The sequence below is a fragment of the Rhincodon typus genome, chromosome 17 (genome assembly GCF_021869965.1).
Source record: "Rhincodon typus isolate 14 chromosome 17, sRhiTyp1.1, whole genome shotgun sequence".
Lineage (NCBI taxonomy): Eukaryota > Metazoa > Chordata > Chondrichthyes > Orectolobiformes > Rhincodontidae > Rhincodon > Rhincodon typus.
This window is the reverse complement of record NC_063348.1, coordinates 8,877,478-8,894,413: the sequence shown is the minus strand read 5'-3', so window position 1 is coordinate 8,894,413 and position 16,936 is coordinate 8,877,478. Positions and strand designations below refer to the sequence as shown.

General features: G+C 43.1%; 1 protein-coding gene across 2 annotated transcripts in view; it reads left to right on the top strand.

The window, feature by feature from the left end:
- The window catches only part of b4galnt4a (beta-1,4-N-acetyl-galactosaminyl transferase 4a), a 659,693-nt gene that overhangs the window by 562,469 nt on the left and 80,288 nt on the right, over positions 1–16,936 (top strand). For both annotated transcript variants that reach the window (XM_048607214.1, XM_048607215.1), the window contains exon 11: positions 8,134–8,243. In XM_048607214.1, coding sequence (XP_048463171.1) covers positions 8,134–8,243 — 110 coding nt within the window. The remainder of the gene's footprint in view (positions 1–8,133; positions 8,244–16,936) is intronic.

Here is a 16,936-nt window from a genome sequence, read left to right as displayed (position 1 = left end):
GTTCACTATAAAATTCTAGAATATTTTTATTGTACACTTTAGCACTCTGTAATATATCCTGCATTACTCACTTGCATTCTTTAATGCATTCTACCAACTCAGTCAACATTCTGTAATGCATTCTACACTGCCCACTGCAATACTAATAACTTCCAAATTATTAACTGAAATATTCCATGTTCACTGTTCAGTATAAAACGCTGTCATACATTTTACACTGTACATGGTAACACTTGAAAATGCATAAGCGAGAGCAGAATGCTGTGGATGCTGGAAATCCAAAATAAAGACTGAAAATGCTGTAAATAATTAGCAGGTCTGGCATTTAAGGAGAGGGGAAGAGAGGTCAGAACCTTCCCAGGCCCTGAACAACTGGGCTATGCAGTGTGGGCAAATTGCGTGAGATGTCAACACTAGGAGCAACAGTGACATTTCCAAATAAGTTCTGGACGTCAAGGCAAGATTCTTGCTCGAAAGCAGCGAGTGCCCTATTAACGGGCATTAATACTGATCATCACCCTCATTACTACCTAATCACATCTCATTGACATGCAGGTTCACGTGCTACCACCCACTTGATAGAAACAAGATGCTGAGAACTCCCAACATGAAAGACTTCATTTAACCACTAATTCTCCAGACTCCCATCTTGGACACCGGGCACCAACGTCACAGGGCATACATCATGGGCAGTGGCCGCAGGCACGCTCCATTCATGGACCCTGGCACCTAACGTGCAAGCCTTTCCACACTGTCATGACCCATCGCTGATCCACTTACAGGACGGTTCTGCACTTTAACACTGTGCTTTGGAGGACATGGGCAACTATTATTGGATTGCTGCTGCAAGGACACACTGTGCACTGGGACAGATGTCCAGTTCACAGAATGAACCAGGCTGCATCTCACACTTGCTTTCTTAGCATATACCAAGATGCTGACAGCATCCCTGCCTCGTTTTGTTTTTCCATCCCTTTCAGCCCTTAGCCAGCGCGAGCAAGGATGCAGTTCCTCTGCCTTGACTTGTCTTTTAGTATAGACTCAAAGCCAGGAAGCAGCTTATGGCTTTCAGCAGTCTTCAGTCAAAAGGGTAGATACGTTTCAATTGTAGCCTACAGGAATATTCTGTAATATCTGCCACACTCCTCATTAAATCATCTCTGCTGTGTCTTACATTGGTCTGTATAACACTCCTGAATAACTCCTACACTGCTAATTTAACACTGAAATGCAACGCAACCGTCAGAAGATAACTTAATAGGATTCAAAATAAAAACATATCTAAACCAAAAGCTGTCAGTGAACCATATAATTTAAATGTAATTGCAACTTTGACTCATTGTCGTTGAAGCATCTGCTTTTAATTGTCTAGAATTTTGGTCACAAATAATTAGCAGGTTTCTCTAAGTCGGTGCTCAGAAATATAAAATAACCATCTTATATTTCAATTGAAGTGAAGATCTCTTTTTTTTTAAAAAATAGATTTTGCTTTTCTCAGAGAGGCAAAGTTAAGGAGAGCTAGGTTTTGATGGGCCAAAAGTCCTCCATTTTCTTCATTACTGGAATGTAGAGAATGCTGGCTAGGCCAACATTTATTGCCCTGAGGACAGTCAAATGTAGGCCAGACCTGGTAAGGACAACAGATTTCCTCCTTTAGAGGAAGGAAATTATTGAGCCAGTGTTTTATGACAGTTGACAGTGGTTACATGATTGTTATCAGCTTTTAATTGAAGATTTTCTTGAACTCAAATTTCACCATCTGCATGGTGGGATTTGAACACATCCCCAGAACATTGGCCTGGGCTTTTAGATTGCCAGTCCAGCAACATTACCAGTACACCTGTACCTTCTCCACCTGTGCTTTAAGTGAGTCTTTTGAATTGTGTTATGCCTCATGGTCAGTATGCCGATACACTTTTAAGAGACGTGTTCATGGTCTCATTAATCTGTCATAGGATGAAATCTGATGTTCTTACCCATCCTGTCTAATCCAAACAATCTTTTACCCACTTGCTTGCCAATAATCAATCTATTTCTACCTTAAAAATACTCTAGGATTCTGCTTCCACCAACTTTTGACAAAGGATGTTCCGAAGACACTCAACTCTCTTATGTCTGTTTCAATTCTGCCAGCTTATAATGGTTAACAAACATCAGGACCATCATATTCCAAAAAGCTCAGGTTTGCTACAACAGCTGAGGCCACATAGTATATATTACCTCTGTAACCCACACATCAGACATCAATTATTTCAAAGAGGTACCAAGCCCTGAGTAACCGTCATGTGGTTTCAAAAGTCCCAGTAACATGATCATTCAGCACAGATGAATAAGGTGCTCAAAACTTTGTACTTAAACATAAATCTACAATATCACAAAACAATTGGGCACTGTGCCACATTAGTGCCATTTGAAAGAATAATTGTTTTATTCCCATAATTTGGTGCCTCATCTGTCCACCCCAAAATCAACAGCTGAGGTGGACCTGCTGTCTCCGATTATGCCCCATTTCCAGGTATGTCCTCCACTGCTGAGGCCTTGGGGCCTGCAAAGTGTCTCCTGAACAGGTCAAATTGTACTCTCATTGGCCTCACCTACTGGAGTGACGTTCCTCTGTGTTGCTGCATGATCTCACCTCTCCATCTTGAGGAGTAGACGTTCCTTGTACTCCTCTCACCAATGATGTACAGAGCCTATGGCTAAAGTGATAGAATACAGGGCCAAATACATGTCTGCCAGCCACTAACCAGTCTGCTGGACCTGAGTCTCTTCAGCAGTTGCTAACCTGTCCATGAAAAATCTCGTAGTTTAGATGAATTCTTCCACTATTTGTTTAAGACTGCACAGAGGTTGTGACAGATGTTCCACTGCATCTCTTTGCATTTCTATAATTTTTCTTGCGGCTCGTTCCAGAGCCATGTCACCGGCATGAAACTCAGACTATCAGGTAGCTTGGTTGTCACACCCTCCGTCAGTGTTGTAACATGTTCACCAAATTGTCACTCCAAGCCTAATCGTGAAGCTATTCCACCAAGTTGACTGTCTGTGTGGAGAGAATGGTGTAATAGTGTGTACTTCAAGGATGCGATTGCAGAGGAGATTTGCCAGGATGTTGCCTGGGATGGAGTGTTTCAGCTATGAGGAGAGGCTGGGTAAGCTTTGGTTGTTTTCTTTGGAGCAGAGAACATTGAGGGGGGATCTGATAGAGGTGTATAAGATTATGAGGCGCGTGATGGGGTGGAATGACCTGTGTTGAATAACAAGGGGACAGAATTTTCTAGTGAAAGGCAAGATGTTCAGACAGGATATGAGGAAACAGCCTTTTCACTTGGAGGGTAGTGGGGGCCTGGAATGCACTGCCTGGAAGGGAAGTACAGATGGGAGACCTCACTACTTGAAAAAAGTACATGGATGAGCACCTGAAATATCATAACATTTGAGACAATAGGCCTACTACTCAAAAGTGGGATTAGTGTCGTTTTAGCTAGTTTTGGCAGTACAGACTCGATGGAGACTGAAGAGCCTCTTTATGGTATAATTCTATAGTTTTAAGTGCTGAATCATCAAGCTGAGAGGTGGAGTTCAGGCCTTCAGCAGATGAGTCTCCTGACAGAGAGGATCTGTAGTGGACAGCACAAGGAATAGGTGGAGGTCACACGTGTCTCCCATGTGCCCCATTCTAAGTATCAGTTTGGAGGCACGCAACCTCCCCTTGCACACTGAGCATCCAGCCTGCTCCCTGGCCAGCTCCCCTACTTCTTTCTACTCTGCAGGTATCACAAACTTTCATATTGTTTCACGTCCTTCCGAATGCCACTTTGCAGTGACTGCACCACACCATTTCCCCAGCAAGGCACAGCAGGCCATTGACTCTTCTTCAGCATTGGAGTCAGTTTAACTTGTGGATCCCATAGTTGCTCCGCTGTGCTGCAGTTGTAAATGATGGTTCAGCCAGCAGTGGATAATTCATCTTTGGCTGCTGCCAGGAGTTCTCAACATCATAGGTGCCAGTCTACAACCAATTCAATTCTCACTGTATGATGTGACGAAAGCACTGAAGGCGCTGGGGACTCCACGAGCTATTGGCCTTGACAAAATTCTCACAATGATACTGAAGAATTCCACTCCAAATATTGCTGTATTCCGGTACAGTTACAACACTGACATTTATTTACCTGACGGTATGGAAACGTATGTCCTGTATAGAAAAGGGAGGACAAACCTAATTCAGCCAATTACTGAGTCTACTCTCTATCATGAGTAAAGTGATGGAACGTAGCAAAAGTTTTTTCAAGCAGCATTTGCTCACTGGTGCTTTGTTTAGATTCTGTCAAGATCACTCAGCTCCTGGCCTTAATACAGCCTTGATGCAAACATGGACAAAACAGGAGAGGTGAACTCCAGAGGTGAGCTGGAGTCAATGGGAGTCAGGGAAATGTTCTCCACTGGTTGGAGTTATACTTGGCATTTGGGAAAATGTTGTGTGTGTTGAAGGTCACTCGTACACTTCAGCTATGTCTGAAGGAGTTCCTCAGGGGAGTGTCCTAGGCCCAACCATCTTCAGCTGCTTCATTAATGACCTTCCCTCCATCATAAGGTCAGAAGTGGGGATGTTCGCCGATGAATGTACAATGTTCAGCACCATCACGACTCTTCAGACACTGTAGCAGTCTATATCCAAATGCAGCAAGAGCTGGGTGATATCCAGACTTGGGCTGACAAGTTATACTCATGCCATACAAATGCCAGGCAATGACCACCTCCAACAAGAGAGAATCTAACAATTGCCGCTTGACATTCAGTGGCATTCTCATAGTTGAGTTCCTCACTGTCAATATCCTAGGAGTTGCCATTGACCAGAAACTGAATGGGACAAGTTTTATAAGTACTATGGCTACAAAAGCAGATGAGACAGCTTGGCAGTGAGTAACTCACCTCCTAACTCCCCAGAACTTATCCACCATCTACAAGGCAGAAGTCAGGAGTGTGAAGGAATACTCCCCACTTGCCTGGATGGGTGCAGCTCCAACAACACTCAAGAAGCCTGACACCATCCAGGACAAAGCAGCCGCTCGATTGGCACTACATCTACAGCATCCACTCCCTCCACCACTGACACTCATTAGCAGCGGTATATACCATCTAAAAGATGTACTGCAGCAATTCACCAAGGATCATCAGTGAGCACCTTCTAAACTCTCAACCACTTCCATCCAGAAGAACAAGGACAGCAGATACATGGGAACACCATGACTTGCAAGCTCCCCGCCCCAAGTCACTCACCATGACTCGGAAGTATATCACCGTTCGTTCAGTGTTGCTGGGTCAAAATCCTGCAACTGTCACTTTGACAGCAATTGTGGGGATATCTGCAACAAATAGACTGCAATGGTTCAAGAAATCAGCTCACCACCACCTTGTCAAGGGGCAATTAGGGCTGGGCCAGCATTTACTGCCCCATCCCAAGTGCCCTGAATGAATGTTTAAAAATCTATCCAGGAGAAGTTTATAAAATCATGAGGGATATAGATAGGGTTAATAGTAGGTGTCATTCTGGGAGATTTCAAGGCTAGAGGACACATTTTTTTAGGTGACAGGAGAGTGATTTAAAAAAAGACATGAGGGGCGAATTTTTTTATACAAATGATGATTCGCATGAGGAATGAACTTCCTGAGGAAGTGATGGATACAATGTTTAAAAGACATTTTGATAAGTGCATGAATAGGAAACATTTGGAGGGATATGGGCCAGGAGCAGGCAGGTGGGACTAGTTCAGTTTGGGATTATATTCGGCATGGACTGGTTAGTCCAAGGGGTCTGTTTCTGTGCTGTATAACCCTATGACACTTCAGTCGTGCAGAAGCACCTTTTGCTGCTAATGCTGTGCAACACAAGGGTAGCCTACAGAGAGACATAAACAATGGAACGACTACTTGTTCTTTACACTGAAACATGACTCTCAAAGAGCAGAGAGTTGCGGTCACAGTTTCCAAGTGATCAACTCAGCTGCAGCAGCAATTGAACTTTCAAAACATCCAGTCCCACTGCCAGACTGATGCTATTGGATTAGAGGGAGAGTCTGTCTGTCTGTCCAGCTGCCTTTTAAACATGGTGCCTGGGAACCAACCCTATGAGACAGCGGAAGGGCCATCAATCTCTTGCCCTCCCCCATCCACCCACCTACCTCTGGACAGTCTTTGACTGCATGTAACCAACTGTCCCACCTCCGAGTGGAAGTCCAGGCACTATCTGCCCTGCTGCTGGCACATTTGACATACCAATAAGAATCCGTTTGTATAAGTTTATTCCAGTGCTCACGTTAAGCTGTAATTACTGGGTTTATCCGTTGCCGCTCTTTAAAACAGGAGTGTAACACTTGCAACTCTTCTGCAAGCATCTGAATGAAGTGAATCTTGATCATCTGAATGCAATAGTATTATATTCTATTTTAGAGAAGGTAGCCTAATTTGTCTGGCTAATATGTGACCCCTGTTCAGCAGTGCCCTCTGGAGGGGCCAAGTAAGCTTTTCAATGTTTAGATAGGTTCTCATCAACCTGTTCAGAGATGTTATTACAAGTTCCAGTGCAGGTGGGACTTGAACCCAGGACTCCTGGTTCAGAGGTAGGGATATTAATGCTGCACCACAAGTATCCCCCTACATTGGTAGGACTAGGGTTATTTTTGTCTTCATTTGTATCCTGAATAGGACAGAGTGGGAAACCTGACTTCATTTTCAAACTTTGTTGATGCAATTGAAAATACTGTCTGAAGGCAACTCTACCTCACTGAGCCATCTGGCATTTCAGAACTTGAATATTGCTGTAAAAAGGCACATTTTATCGAAGATAACACAGTGTGGAGTTGAAGGAGCACAACGGGCCAGGCAGCATCAGAGGACCCGAAACATCAACATTCCTGCTCCTCTGATGCTGCCTGGCCTGCTGTGCTCCTCCAGCTGCACACTGTGTTATCTCCAACTCCAGCATCAGTAGTTCTTACTATCTCTGACATTTTATCTCAGCCTTTTTGTTGCCAGGTTTTATTAATTAAATTAAATATGCCCAGCTGTTAACTGTCAATCAGCATCAATGGGTGCATCTCCCCATGGCAACAGTTTGGACAATCACAGTCCACTTTGCCAACCAACCAGCACTCTCCTCCCATGCAATACAAATGTTGGTTTTCCCTTTGAGTTTGTAGTTTTGTGAAATGTCCCGCTGAGTGCAAGATGAAAGGTTTCAACAAGGTGAGTCTATTTTGTTTATACTGCTGTTGCACCAAGTGATTCAAGGAAAGCAACCCCACTATTGACTCATCTTTTACTAAACCTCAGAGGGAACTGTTTATCCAAGACAGTGAAGCACATTGGGAATGGTCACCGGCCAAAGATGTGAACTTAGCAACATGCACTCATTTTAACAGGAAATGCCATCCTGTCAGTACAGATACATGTTGCTTGAATTGTACATTTGCTTACCATCTAGCACCAGTCAGTGAAACAGTCTGCAGTCTGTCTTCCCTTCACTTAATTTTGTACACAAACCACAAATTTATCAATGACAGCACATCTTGTTGAGAAGTTTCGGTTTTTGCCTGTTAGCTGTGTACCTTCTCTGACAGGTTACTAAGACTTGACTCATATGAGTTAGCCCCGTCTGTGCTCTCCATTCAGACTGCAGTTGCATGCTGCTTGAACTTTACCTTCATGTGGTCTGTTAAAGATACTCGTTATTGGTCATCTTGTTTACTTTGACTGGCTTGGATTGATTATTCCAAATGATTGAACCGATCAATGTGCCAGTTCCCTGCTTTGTGCAGTTAACAGTAGTTTACACAGCCCTAATATCTGACATCTTCAACTGCATTATGATTCACTTCAGCATGTATAACTAGGTTAAAGTAAATATGCAGTTTCATGTGATACATGGATTGAGAACACACACTCAACATTTTTTAAAATTTATTGATCAGGAATGTAATTAGCTACATCAGGCAACATTTATGCTGCTGTGCCACTGGTAGCGAGTTTGAATGGGGAGAGTAATCTATACCACCTTTACATGTGAATTTGCTGGCCTTTATTGATTTATGGCACTTGCTAATATAGGTGGGGCTTTCTTTCCCGCTCTAGCTCCAGCAATAGATCCATCGAGGGTGCAACATGTCCTTCCACCCTGTGCATACTCACCGACTTACATTGTGAAGGATTTTCCCATCGCTCGCTATCAAGGACTGCAGTTTGTAAGTAATTCTTGTCCATTTTCTGTTTTGCTGAACTGGCTCAAGTGAACTTTAACCCAGTCCTTTACTAATCTGAATTTAAAAAGTCTTCTTGAACATGTTTCATTGTTTCAAGTCTAATCCTTTTATCAAGTTTTAGAGGAACATAGATAGATTCATCACTTATTTTCCACGTATAATATTTTTCATGCACGCATCTATTGACAATCGTGGAAGATGTATATCGGTTAGACTGATTGATTGTCTTGTTTTGGGCAGCTTGATGGCACATCGGTTGGAACTGCTGCCACACAGTGCCAGGGACCCAGGTTCGATTCCAACCTTGGGTGGCTGTGTGTGTGGAGTTTGCATGTTCCTCCGTTACTGCGTGGGTTTTCACCAGGCGTTCCAATTTCCTCCCACAGTCCAAAGGTCTGCAGGTTAGGTGGATTAACCATGGTAAATGCAGAGCCATGGGATAGGGTAGTGGACTCGGTCTGGGTGGGATGCTGTCCAGAGGGTCAGCACAGATTCGTTGGGCTAAGTGGCTTCTTACTGCACTGTGGGATTCTATGACTTCAGGTACATTGTTTTCAGGTACATGGATAAGAAAGGTTTTGAGGGACATGGGACTTGTGCAGTTGAGGAAACCTGGGCAGGATGGACAAGTTGAGCCGAAGGGCCTGTTTCCATGCTGTATGACTCGATGATTTATTTCCAACTTCAATTAATTCTTCTTTTGCTGATGAATGAAGCCACTATTTTGAGACAGCAATGAATAGCAGCACGATGGATCTATCTGCCTGTTTTTGGTGGTGTTACAGAAAGAGTTGGAAAGGGTTATTAGCCCAGGAGGACTGTTTTTCCATACAGATCGCCTCATAGAACCTTAAAGATCCAACTGAGATCATAAAATGGTTACAGCACAGACAAAGTCCACACTGGTTCTTTGTGAAAATGATTCAACTAAACCCATTCCCTGCCGTTTCCCATTACCCTGTACGTTACTTTAAATCCTCCTGTATTTTTATAAAAGTTACAATTGAATTTTCCTCCTCCACATCCTCAGGCGTACATTCCAAATCCTGAGCACACTCTACATTAAAAAAAATTCTAATGTCATGTTTGGTTCTTTTGCCAGTCACCTCATAACAATATAGAATCATAAATTCCCTACAGTGCAGAAAGAGGCCATTCGGCCCATCAAGTCACCACCAACCCTCCAAAGAGCATCCTATCCAGATCCACCTTATCCCTGTAACCTCACATAGCATTTTTGCTATGGCTAAGCCACCTGGCCTGCATATCCCTGGACAGTACAGACCAATTAGCATGGCCAAACCACCTAACCTACATATAATTGGACTGTGGGAGGAAACCGGTGGTTCACTGCAAAACAAACAGTTTAGAACATAGAACAGTACAGCACAGTGCAGTCTCTTTGGCCCACGATGTTGTGTCGACCTATTATCCTACTCTAAGATCAAACTACCCTGCGTACCCTACATTTTACTATCATTCATGTGCCTAGCCAAGAGTCACTTAAATGTCCCTAATGTATCTGACTCCACTACCATTCCACGCACCCGCCACACTCTGTATAAAGAACCTACCTCTGACATCTCCCCTATACTTTCCTCCAATCATCTTGAATTATGCCCCCTCATAATAGTCATTTCCGCCTTGGGAAAAAGTCTCTGGCTATCCACTCTATCTATGCCTCTCATCATCTTATACACCTCTATCAAGTCACCTCTCATCCTTCTTTGCTCCAATGAGAAAAGCCCTAGCTTTCTCAACCTTTCCTCATAAGACCTGCCCTCTAATCCAGGCAGCATTCTGGTAAATCTCTGAACCCTCTCGAAAGCTTCCACATCCTTCTTATAATGAGATGACCAGAACTGAACACAATATTCCAAGTTGGTCTAACCAGGGTTTTATAGAGCTGCAGCATAACCTCACAGCTCTTAAACTCAATTCCCCTGCCAATGAAAGCCAACACACCACACGCCTTCTTAACAACTCTATCAACTTGGATCGCAACTTTGAGGCATCTATGGACATGGGCCCCAAGATCCCTCCATACTACCAAGAATCTGCCCTTAACCCTGTTTTCTGCATTCAAATTCGACCTTCCAAAATGAATCACTTCACACTTTTCCGGGTTGAATTCCATCTGCAACTTCTTGCCCAGCTCTGCATCCTGTCAATGTCCCATTGCGACCTACAACAGCTCTCCACACTATCCACAACTCCTCCAACCTTCGTGTCATCGACAAACTTATTAACCCACCCTTCCACTTTTTCGTCCAAGTCATTTATAAAGATCACAAGGGGCAGAGGTCCCAGAACAAATCCCTGCAGAACACCCCTGGTCACTGAACTCCAGGCTGAATACTTTCCATCTACTGACCACCCTCTGACTCGTATTGGACAGCCAGTTTTGTATCCAGACAGCCAAATTTCCCTGAATCCCATGCCTTCTTACTTCCTGAATAAGCCTACCACGGGGAACCTTATTAAATGCCTTGCTAAAGTCCATATACACCACATCCACTGCTCTACCTTCATCAATATGTTTTGTCACATCCTCAAAGAATTCAATAAGGCTTGTGAGGCATGACTGCCCCTCAAAAAGCCATGCTGACTATTTCTAATCAAACTGTGCTTTTCTAAATAATCATAAATACTATCTCTCAGAATCCTCTCCAATAATTTGCTCACCGCAGTAGTAAGACTGACTGATCTGTAATTCTCAGGATTATGCCTATTCCCTTTCTTGAACAACGGAATAACATTTGCCAACCTCCAATCATCTGGTACTACTCCAGTGGACAGTGAGGACGCAAAGATCGTCACCAAAGGCGCAGCAATCTCTTCCCTCGCTTCCTGTAGTTGCTCTTTGAGAAATCTAAACTGACTAAACATTCTTCCCCAGTGCATCTGCCCATTCCACCAGCCAGTGTCCTCTTGAAGTTTAGCGCTAACCTCCTTGTAGTTTATACACATTCCCAAGATCTGTGTCACTGGAGCAGGAAGAAAGGGCTTCCATTTGATGGAGGTGATATTAGTCTTTTGGGAATGTGGAAGGGTAAAATTGAGCTTGTATTACCTTGCAATCAATATTATTTTCATTTTGAAGAGTAAAATATTTCCAGTTTGTCCATGGTGTAATGCCTCCAAAGACAAATTTCACTCCCAAAGTCTGATTAATGGCATTTCCAACTAAGCACAAAACCTCAAACCTATATTCAAGTATCAGTATTGGCCATTGCTATTGAAAATTTAATCCCATTGTGACTCCATTCTGAGGCTTGAAAATTGTCATGACCCCTTAGAACTGAGAGAATGGAAGTGGGGGTGGAAAGGTGAAAATAGTTAGGATGGAAATGGCATTCTGTTACAGGGTAAACATAGCTATTACAACATAGTCAGATCTCCATTGCTGATGCAGAGTTTGTAACCCCAAACTATCAACATGAGCTGGTTTGGAGTCCAGACACCCACTCCACCACCCCCCCAGCCCCCGCTTTGGTAAACCCTAATCAAGGCTATGAGTTGATAACCTAACTATTCACATTTATTTTCTTCGCCCCTATATCCATCCAAAAAGTAGTGTAGCTGGGCTGATGCTTTCCAATGTTTGCTTCAGAGATTTGAAATCTCTATTTATAAGCACAAAGACTTATAAAATGAACCTTCAATGTAGATTTTATTCTGGACTTTCATCAATTTAGATTGAAATTGAGATTGTCGGGCCTAACATTCAGTTTCTATAATAGAGAAAGTAAGAAACTCCAGAAGTGGACTATACTGGGGGCTAGAATTTGTCACTGAAGCCTTGCTTATTACATTCATATAATCTAAATTCTAATTGCAAGTATCAATTATATAACTGAAAAAAAACCTTCACTTCTCAAAAGAACACTTCCACAGTCTTCAAAAAGGTATTGTTGACACTTTCTGTGAACTTTTGTCTTTGGGCTACAGATAATTGATTGGAGAAGATCTGACTTTAAGCGAGTAATTGTGGCCAGTTTTTCTCTGGGGTGATTTTGGAGTATTGTGATCGTTAGTGTGATGAATTTTTCTGAAGGGTGTAACAGCTCTGTGTTACAGTTTCATACTTCAGACACCGCCCTTTTGTGAGCTCTAGTGTGTGTACTCTTTTTTTTAAAATAGAGTAACATCCTCGCCATATTAGGGAATCTTATGCAGAAGTAAATGCAGTGTCTCCAAACCAATAACCACTGGACCCAGGTCATACTGGATTTTGGATCTGACAGTTGAGCTACATGTAGTTGGGGTCAAGGGTCAGTTGTAGTGCGGGACAGATCTGTGTACAAAGTGTGAAAGTGGCCTGAATTATCCAGGTAAGTTTATTTTGAGTTTTGCTCCTTTGGAATTGATGCATTGAATATTACAGAAGTATCAGACTACTCCAGAGTTTGGATAGCTAGATTTGAGATGCTTAACTGCATTGGGGAACTGGAGTAGAGTTTCTGCTTTGGGCTTTGTGACTTCTGGCATTTAGGCTGTGGACAATAAAATCTGCAGCCAAAGCCTTATTAAATATGGACCTAAATGAAGGACCCTCGCATCCATTGTGAAATTCATTCATCTCATTGTTTAAAGATGAATTGAAGTCTTCAAACAATGGAGTTTACAGACTACTTGTCTCCCCCATGTTTCATCAGAATATAAGAAACGTCAAAACTCCATGGGCGATAGACACGTATGAAATGATTCCCATCAACAGTTTCATTCTACAGTGTTGTGATGGCTCTGCGTCCAAACACAGAGACCTTGGATGTCTCAAATTCTCAAGGTGTAAAAAGCCACCACACAGGATGTTTATCAACCTACTTTGGACTTGTAACTGCCCATGTTTGTTGGCTGCAATTAAAAAAACAGAGTGCGTGTTGCCCAAGTTTCAGTGGAAAATGAGACTCTCACTAGGAAGGATGTTGCGAAACTTGAAAGGGTTCAGAAAAGATTTACAAGGATGTTGCCAGGATGGGAGGGTTTGAGCTATAGAGAGAGGCTGAATAGGCTGGGGCTATTTTCCCTGGAGGGCTGGAGGCTGAGGGGTGACCTTGTACAGGTTTATAAAATCATGAGAGGCATGAATAGGGTAAATAGACATGGTCTTTTTTCCCAGGGTAGTGGAGTCCAAAACTAGACGGCATAGGTTTAGGGTGAAAGGGGAAAGATTTAAAAGGGACATAAGGCAATCTTTTTTCACGCAGAGGGTAGTGCATGTATGGAATGAGCTGCCAGAAGAAGTGGAGGAGCCTGGGTACAATAACAGCATTTAAAAGGCATCTGGAGGGATGCATGAATAGGAAGGGTTTAGAGGGATATCGGTCAAATGTTGGCAAGTGGGACTAGATTAATTTAGGATATCTGGTCGGCATGGATGAGTTGGACCGAAGGGTCTGTTTCTGTGCTGTAAATCTCTACAACTCTATGACTAAGTAGCGACGACCCTGTTTCTGTATATTTGCATCTCCCTTCTGACCAATCCTGCCTCATTTCGTGATTGTTGTTCTCCCAGGTGCCAGTGAGAAACTAGATGGCATCAATCCCCTACTCAAAAGTCAGAGTGCTGCAGCTCACTGGCACCTTCGCCATGTTGGTCATTATTCCCTAACATCTCAGGGCACCCTCCGTGAGCCGCCACCACCACCAAAAGGTAGCATCCACAAAAGTCAGCATTGGCAAAGCATCAGCCTCACCACATCACTGTGGCTCATTTAAAATTCAGTTTTGCCCTTCACTACTGCAGTTTGGAGCTTTTGTACATTTTACATTCCAATGCTGGTGCCAGTGTGGGGACACACACCCTTCTCATGTATGGGAATCAGGGGTCTTAGCTTGCTTTCTTTGCATTGAATCACTTTGTGCTTAATTATTCACTCACAACATCCTACCTTTTTCCTCATTACTGCTTCATGTATAGCCTATAGGCTTACAATCGTTCTGTCTTGCCTTGCCCTTTAGCACAAACAGAAAGCCAGGCAGATTGACATGAACAGTCATGTTATGTGCCCCACACACTGCACTTCAACCAAATGGCCATGACTGAAAGGCTAAGCAAAGTAGTCCTCGGAAGAGTCAAGGGGTCTATGGGCAGTGAAAGTGGGATGTCACGCTTGGTCAAGGGCATTGTCAGTCTGAGTGTAGGGGTTTGGTTCTGTCGTTCAGGTGCTTGGTCCAATCATGGTCTGGAGATTTGTGCCTTTCCATTCCAGGCCTCAGTCAGTCGTGCACCTCAAATCATATCAGTTCGGGGATTATCGTAAGTCAGTGACTGATATCAGTCGGGGCTGGGCTGGTCTCAGTTGCGGCTGAGACCACAAACGAGTCCAAGAATGGGCCACAGTCACTCCCGGGGTTCTCGGCTGCACATGTCAAGAGGGGTTATTGGGGACAATCTGCGTTAAGCTGGTGTAATTGGGAAACTCAAATATGGGGATTGGAGTCAGTATGTTGGGACACAGAACAATAGCTGGGAAGGGGGACAACGCCAAATATAAGGAGCCAATAAAGCACAGGAAGGCACAGGATAGATGAACACTACAACAGTCTGATTTCCAGACCCATATAGAAGGCACAGACCAGTTTTTTGTTGTTTACAGCACCCATGTTGTGTGTGTGTGTAAGTGCAGGGACTCAGTGCAGACACCATTGTACAAATAACTTTATTTAATATTTTCACCACCAAGAAAAACCCCTATGTGTCCAGGGAACCAGTAACAAACAAGGCCCGATAGGGGCAATGCTTACGTGCCAAAAGTGAAGGGGGAGAGTGGGAATTAAATCAAAATACAGCTTGAGGGGGAAATAAAGCACCCCACCCCTAGCAGTGCTCACCTCTCCCTGAAGACAGACCAGGCTTCTCTACTTAACAGGAATTACTGTTTATTACCACATACGCACGCACGCACATATGCGCGCACACACGTTAATAGGTTATTGGCAAAGATAAACTTGGAAGGCAATTCAGTGGTTCCTATTCAGAGGTTACTGAGGTGATCTTTATTGTTTTTGTGCTGGTTAACATGTTGTTTCTCAGTCATCCTTCTTCAGATGCTTCCATTGGTTTAGTTTGCAGGAGACACCAGGTGGCTGGGTCACTTATACAAGGTCACTGACTCATCAATTAAAAGCCACTTCTTACAGCAACTGCTGAAGCAAACATGAACTAGTTTTCTTCAGGTTTAAAATGGGTTATGACTGCAGGAAACGAAAAAATATAGAATCCATACAGTATGGAAGCAGGCTATTCAGTCCATTGAGTCGAGACAGCCAATGGAGATCAAAATATATCTCTCCATCTTGTTCCTAACCCAAGCTGTTCAGCTCCTGAGAACCAATCACGTTATTGTTGGCAGGCAAAAGACTTTTGTCATTGATAACTGGTCACTAGTCCATAAACCAGTCAACCCAGTTGCATCAATACACGGAACCCTTGGCTCCAATTCATCTGGAACCACTTCAATTACTCCTTGTTCAAACTATTGGTTACACGATGCTTGCCATAAGTATCAGGTTACTTGCTTTTCAAAAATGCAGCAATCCTTTAAAACCCTGTTTTAAAACAGTTTTTTCTTCTTTCAGTCCACATAAAGCACAATGTGAAAATCACAGTCTTTAAATGATTCAAAAATAACTTTTAAAATGGAATTTAATGAATACTGGGTATTTGCATGGCCTCTCCCAATCCCTGATCGATAAATGACTGAGATGTAACTCATGCCATTTTATCCAGACATAGCTCTTTATATCCTTCCCTCTTGCCAAGGAGCATCAAGAAGCTTCAGCAGTGGCATTCTCTACCATCGCTGGCTTCCCTGATTTGCAGGGTGCTATCAACCATGTCACATTGAGACTGTCCCCCTTGGTAACCTGCTAAGTTTGTCAACAATGAAGACTTCCACTCCATCAGAGTTCAAACCTTGCAAGATTCTTGGGAAATAGAGGGATGGCTGCTGGGAATCAAAGGATACCTACTGCAAACGGGACTCATGACACCTAAAAACTGAAGATGCAGGAATACAAGTGGGCCAGTTGGTCCATTAAGTCTGCTGTTCTATTCAGTGAGATTGTGGCTGCTCTGATAATCCTTAGCTCCCAATTTCCTGATTTGTCCCTTTCACGATTGATTTCCCTTACTGTTTGAAAATCTGTCTCCACCTTGAAAACACTACCTCAACATTCCTCTGTGGTGAAGAATTCCACAGATCCCCTATCCTTTGAGAGAAGAAATTCCTCCTCATTTCCTGTAACAGTACTTTCTTAATCTTTATAGTGTATCTGTTTTCTGAACAATTCTGTACTATATCTTCAAACAAATATAACCTGCAAATAGATTAGCAGTCCTAGTGTGAGATTGGTAAGTTAACACAGAACCGTAACGGTCCCTTTTTCTTGAGTATTGTTGTAACTCTGCCTTTTTGTGTAAGTGGGGAGTATTCCGTCATACTCTGACTTGTGTCTTGTAGATCCTGGAGAGGCTTTGGGGAGTCAAGCTGGGAGCCACTGACTCCAAAATATCTAGCCTCTAATCTGCTTTAATGGCCATGTCATTTAAGTCTTTGAGTTTTTGCCCAAAGATAAACCCTGGAGTGTTGATAGTGGGAGAATCGGCCATATCAATCTCATTGTGGGGAGGTGATTAGGCTTTCTCTATTGTTGTTGATGGCCATTGT